The sequence below is a fragment of the Anguilla rostrata genome, chromosome 5 (assembly GCF_018555375.3).
Source record: "Anguilla rostrata isolate EN2019 chromosome 5, ASM1855537v3, whole genome shotgun sequence".
In the NCBI taxonomy this organism is placed as follows: domain Eukaryota; kingdom Metazoa; phylum Chordata; class Actinopteri; order Anguilliformes; family Anguillidae; genus Anguilla; species Anguilla rostrata.
Window position 1 is genome coordinate 14,269,186 of NC_057937.1, and position 6,563 is coordinate 14,275,748.

The window sequence follows — 6,563 nt, forward strand, 5'->3', positions numbered from 1 at the left end:
CTAGCTGAATAATTAGCTTCCTTGCACAAATATTCACCGCTGTTTGGTTAGCTGAGAGAATCACCTGTTACCTCGTATGCATTTTCAGCCATTGATTTACCTGCTACAAGACTCCATCAGGATTATGATTTTGCAGAAAGGTCTTTGATCCAATCAAATACCTACCACTTGTAGTAGGATCCGAGAGATGTGTTTCAAAAAGAAACTATGATGGATCACATTCATCTAGAGATGCTTTCTGATTTTAAGAATTTTTGTCCAATTTCACTGAGTGACCTGAAGCGATTTAGCAAAAACAGCCTTTTATGTTGGAGGCAAGGGTGAAACAAAGAGCTGTGTTTGGAGTTGGTGACTGGTGTTTCTGATGAACAAATGGACAGCTGAAAAGAAACAGACTGATGGAAACCTCTGTGCTGAGTCGGTGAATTCATAATGGTTTTATCCCCTTTTACAGAACAGCGTTAGCCTGAAGCCACACAGGGTTGGTGAATATGATATTTAAATATTTACTGCACTTCAAGTGTAACTTTGCATCTGTAGCTCTACTGGTATTTTCTTAACATCCTAGCTAACACAAAACGTTCTCACCATCCAGAATCAGAATCAGAATCAGAATCAGAATCGTATTTTATTGCCAAGTACATTTACACATACGAGGAATTTGCTTTGGTCAACACACCGAGGCAGCCATCTGCGGCGCCAACCATGTTGCTTTCTTGTAGTGGCAATGTTATAACATTGACAAAACATCCCAGTAACACTGAGATAACATTTTGCTTTACCATTGTTACCATTTTTTGAAATTGACTTTTGTATGTTGCTTTGGCTAAAAGTGTCCATCACTAAATTTTAAATGGTAAGCATAAACAAATGCTGCATTAAACTTGTTATGAACTGACACAAACAGCACTGTACCATGTAGGAAGATACATTTGAATTCTTAATTTCTATATACACATAACCTTTGGAATTTCACAGGACAAAATTTTTTTTTGCAATTTTATCCTTCACCACCCATTGAAACTGGTTTCTATGGAAGTGCTAACTCCCTAATGAAATATTCTCTTGTGTACTTGGTATTAGAATTAGAAACTAAACTGTATGATTACCCATTTGACTGTACGGTTGAAGTGCCTATGGGGACCCCTGGAGGATAACCATTGAAATACAGGTTTAACTCCCTGCAGGTCATGTGGTCGAGACCTGTGATCCTACTAATAAAGCACACTTCATTCAACAGCTGGAGATCTCTGATTAGTAGAATCATGTGTGCCAAATTAGGGTTGAAATGAAAAACCTACAGGATGGTAGATCTCCAGGAACAGGGTTGGAAACCACTCTCTAAAGGGAACAACTACAATGCCTTTCTGGAAGTACAAGCCATAAGCCTTAAGTCCAAAGTGTAGGAACATTTAGCACTTAGTACTGTAACACACTAAAAGCCAAGAGCTTAGGCACACTGGCATTTACAGACATGTCTTCTATCAGCAGTTAAATAAGATCTAGACACAACAAACAGATGTCCAGCACACACATACTGTATGACACTACCCTTTCACACCATCCCTGTTACACAAGGTTAATATCACCAGACATGTAGACACTAGGCAGACAGCACATGGTTTTGACTGGTTTGACCCAGGAGCAGAAGCACAAAGACCTCAGACTGCCCAGTTCATCTATTTTAAATATTTTCAAAACTTAAAGGGTGATATGAAAGGGACAAGCATGTGACAAATAATGAAGTCCTTTAATTTAGACGACTCGGGTCAGTCACATCCCAGTACAGGCAAGTTCACATTGCAAGGGGAAAGGGAGAGGAGAGGGGTGGGGGGTTTTCATAGCATGTCTCTGGAGCCTGGGCTGGGGTTATCCTTCATCATGTTGGCGTAGACCGTCCTGTACACGCCCAGGACGTCCCGGGCGGAGGGGCGGCTGGCTGGGTCCTTCCGCTTGCACTCGCCGTGGATCTGGAAGAGGTGGAAGTGGGCCACGTCGCCGCCGGGCACCCGCCCCAGCAGGAATTGCGCCACGTCCGGAATCTTCCACACGTCCGTCTTCTCGTCGTACCCGAGCATGAGCTCGTCCGAGAAGGGGACGCCCTCGCCGCGGGGCCACAGCTGCTCGGGGGCCACAAAGTCGCCCTGCAGCTCCCGGCCGCCGCACTTGACCAGCCCGCCCCGGGCCCTGTCCACTGCCGGCAGGGCGTCCAGATCGTTGGCCACCAGGTGGAAGTCGCTGGTCAGCAGGAACTGGGAGAGGGTCTTGCCCAGGTCATTGGAGTCGCACATGACGCGGGTGCCGGCGGGGCTGTTGTGGAGGTAGTGGAGGGCCGAGACGTACTCCAGGGCCAGGCGCAGACGGGTCTGCCAGGTGTCCAGCTTGCGGTACTTCTCCTGCTCCAGCACCGAGTCCAGGTTGAGCAGAGAGCCCAGCGGATGGTACTCGGTGACAAAAGTGTGGTCTTCCACACAGAGGCCAACCAGGAGCACCACGTGGGGGCCTTGCAGTGCCTGCAGCATGGCCAGCCCATGCAGAAAGTCCTCTCTGTACTCTGGGGTAGACAGCTTGGACACTGCCACTTTGTGGCCTTTCCATTCAGACAGGAAGACCTGTAGCGGTAAATGAAGATTTGCTTGTCACTAGGCAAATGGTATTTTAAGGGAATGCCATTCTGTGCCTCATAAATGAGAACAAAAATAATGAAGCAAATAGTCTTGCAAATACCTTGTGTCAAAGGAGGCAGACATTCTTACTTTCGTTGTATGGGCTATCTAATCTCCAAAACCAATAAAGCAAATGAGCCTTAGGAACAAGACATCTAATCGTAGGAATTTCCTTAAATGCGCTCCTGGCCCAGTTACTATTTATCAGACACTCTGATGCAGAAAAACATCAGAAAAAAACATGCATTGATGGTGTACAGCTCAAGCGGAAGAGAGAACAAGACATCACAGGGGTTGCTATCAGCAAGCACATTGAGCATACTTAAGGCAATATGAAAGCAGACAGATATGGCGTGCCCTTATGGTTAGGGATAAGGAAACCTGATGAACTGTACAAACTCAAACACAACCCAAAGCCGTTTAAGGGTTTCTTAAACTTTGGTACACAAAAGATGGATAAAGATATTTACTACATCTTAAGTAAACGGTGCTCTGGTGTAAGTTAAATAATTAAATGTCATTGTACCTGCTTCACGGCTCCCTGGCCAATCATCTTTAACTTGCGCACCTCTGTGCGCACGGAGGGGCACTGCAGCCAGGGAGAGCAATTCTTCATGGTTCCCATTTTGAAGTGTCTAGGCGGACAGACACCATGCGGAGACACGTGAGTCTCACTGATCTGGTACAGGGACTCGATGTAAATGTAGATAAGGACGTTGGCGAATAGTAGTGCGCCCAGACACACCAGCACAACTGGCACACTCCGAACGGCACTGTTCACGCCCTTCGCCATGATGGTGGCATCGTCACCTGATTAAGATACAAATCTTAGTTTTGGCATTTATACATGTATGCAGCCTATACTCTATCCACGTTCGAAACAGAAAATACTGTAACCGTAGCAACCTAGCTGCCATATGTCTCATCCTGGCTATATGCACACTGTTTCTCCAACTGTTGTAAATTACATTTTATACGTAGGCTAACTTTAGTTAGTGATCTAGACAGAAAGCATCTAGTCCACATTCCTGTAAACATCACCAATGAATTAAATGACACAAACCGAGAAGCTAATGTTATGAAACTGGAAATGCTCGCCTCTAAAAATGGGGAAGCATAGCAAGGTAAAATGCTATATACTCCATAAGCAAGCTAAGTTTTAAAGTTTAAAAGGCATGGCATCCAATACGTTCTTCCGTCGGTTAGCGAACAAGCTAGCTCATATTTTTCTATATTTTACTTCAGTGATTAACGGTCATACCATGTGACAGGCTGACACATTAGCCTACATTGGGATGTTTAGCAATCGGTTTCTGCGTAATAAATAAACTCATTATTGTTTTGTTTTCCATACGATGTTTTTACGTTTACATTACCCGTATAGGCAGGAAAATACTAGTCTTCTCAAAACACATGAAAATGGAAATCAGCTCCGTACGCAACTTCAACAATGATCACTAATCTAAACTTCAGTCGCAGCTCTACGGCTTCAGGAAAGAAAATAAATGTTTTCTTCTCAACCGGAAGCAATTCTTAAGCAGTAGCGTTAGATATTCTTTCTTTCTTTCGCCATCTCGTGGCGATTTGTGAAACAGACCCCTATGGTTACTAAAGTATACATTTGATATCTATGATTTTATTAAAACATTGATCATCGGAAACATCCATTGTCAATTCATGCGTTCCATGGCGGGCTCATTACGGTCCCCTTTTTTATTAAACGAGTTATTTAAATGGAAAAGCTGCAAATCTGGCGCGTTGCTGTCAGATTACAACCGAATTTACCTGTTCATTATATTACTGCCCGGCGGCTGGTACATCACCTGCAACAGCCTAACAGCCGGACAGTGCTCCCTCTCTCACTTTATTCAGATAAGCAGAGGATTATGAGTAGAGATAGGGTCACTGAACAGAAAGTGCCATGGCAGGACAGTGCAAAAAGGATAGATATTATTGTGACCATGATATGATGATTATGATAGTGAGTGGGAGAGTTCTAGTAATTCAAATACAGTTAACACACATTAAAAAAAGTGAATGTTACTACTAACCTTTAATATAAGCGTAATAAGAGGAACATGCACAGAATAGCCTTTATTAGGCTATTGTAATTAAGCTATAAAGTTGTTATTGTTATGAAGCTAGAAAACATTTAATACAATTAATGGTTTCTTCACCAACTCCACAAAAACAGTCCCATATGAACTAAGACAGCTCTCTCATACATTGGGTTAAAGTACCCTGTTGTGCATTCTGGCTACTGCAGTAATCTTTGAAAAAGTAGCGTTCATCCAGAAAAATGTGTTAGAAAAGTAACAGAAACATCTGATCTGCAAAAGAACTCAGGAACTGCCTTTAGTGTGAATGGCCCAGCCATTTCATTTCCACTTACTTCAATGTGGCAACCAAAAACCAAAAAGCAACACAAAATATTAGTCAAATCTTTTTTTTAATATACCCACCCTTTATACATGACATGTGAATCATTAACCAGATTCAAGTTCAGTAAACAAAATTATATAATTAATATTAGACAACAGCAGGAAAAAAAGGTAACAGAAATTGAAAAACATTCTTTAATTGGCTCACAGTGTTTACATGAACAGTCAGTTTTAGATTATAAAAATATGTTTGAAAGTGAACAATTGGTAACACATTCACAATGGTAATTCTAAACTTTAGGCAACACGACAACAGAGGCATCTTTGGATGAATTTCCAAGGCAGGCCAGTCTCCATGATGGACCAACGTTCTCCCTGAACATAACGTAGACTTCCACTTTACCTCAGTACAGAACCTAATGCAGAAACACAGCCTTTGACACCCACAGGAAGCCTGTTATACACAGTATGATCACCGTGTAGGCATGTTATATATATATATATATATTGTTTTTATTATATACAGTGTTGTTATTATATACAGCTCTCATTTTAAAACATTTTTTTTCTGTTTAATTCATAAGTGCTTACAACAAAAGGCAAATCTGCATTAAAACGCATATAATAAAATATCCATACTAAAGCAATTTGAATTTTAATTGCTTAACAAAGGCAGTATAATAGATGAATGAACAGATCTTATCAGACAAGAATAACCTTCAGCCCATTACAGACACAGATGTCTCTAAAGTAGAAAATAATGGCATCACCCTTATTGAAACAGTTACAGTTCAAAAACAAATCCATGGCCTTTTTGGATTCATTTTTCAGACATGTTCAAAGAGAGCAATGCATTATCAACACAAATAACTTAAATACATATCAACAATATTAGAATGATATAAATTGGTTGTGTGCAAATTACAAAATATAAAATAAAATTGCAAACTGCAAGACTTGTTTTTTCTTAAATGATCTAGAGGAAGAGATGCAGGAGTGTATACTGAGTTCAGTGGATTGCCTCTAACATCTAAAACGTACATGAAATGGATAAAATGATACATTGAATTTTGAATTTTGAATTTTGGAGTTGATACACGTACATATGCCATATCATGTGTCATGACAGATAACTGGCAGTGCTTAATTTAAAATCCTGGAGTCTGGATTTTAAGTTAGATCTAAGAGATAGCCAATGCGATATCTTAAACTGTTTTTATGTTTTGAAATGCCACGTTCAACTGATTATTGACTAAATGCAACGTTTTACAAAATGAAGGACACATTCAATGTGTCAGCCATTTTATGTCCTGCACAGTGTAAACTTTGTTTGCCATTTTTTTTTTTACTGAAACAATACATTATCGGTATACAGACTAAAACAGCTACTGCAAAACCTTTGGTTTATCCAAAAGCACCTTTTTAATGGTTCAATGCAAGTGCGCCTTGAAATACAAATAATGATGATGATATATTTAGTCAAAAAAAATCCAAAAGATAGGGGCACTTCATTGTG

At 40.8% G+C, this 6,563-nt stretch overlaps 1 protein-coding gene across 1 annotated transcript; it reads right to left on the reverse strand.

Moving 5' to 3' along the window:
• Positions 1-1,731: 1,731 nt before the first annotated feature.
• Positions 1,732-4,196, reverse strand: pomk (protein O-mannose kinase). Its single transcript, XM_064335275.1, has 3 exons — positions 4,043-4,196; positions 3,193-3,476; positions 1,732-2,612 (listed from the first exon to the last, which is right to left on the reverse strand). Exons 2-3 carry the CDS (start codon positions 3,457-3,459, stop codon positions 1,839-1,841), a joined length of 1,041 nt encoding a protein of 346 aa, XP_064191345.1. The 5' UTR covers positions 3,460-3,476; positions 4,043-4,196; the 3' UTR covers positions 1,732-1,838.
• Positions 4,197-6,563: the final 2,367 nt, after the last annotated feature.

Bases quoted from the DNA above. Each gene is read 5' to 3' on its own strand.
- pomk (XM_064335275.1), bottom strand. From the start codon at position 3,459: ATGGCGAAGGGCGTGAACAGTGCCGTTCGGAGTGTGCCAGTTGTGCTG. The intron at 2,613-3,192 runs GTACAATGACAT...TTACCGCTACAG, and splicing joins GCCAGGGAGCCGTGAAGCAG to GTCTTCCTGTCTGAATGGAA.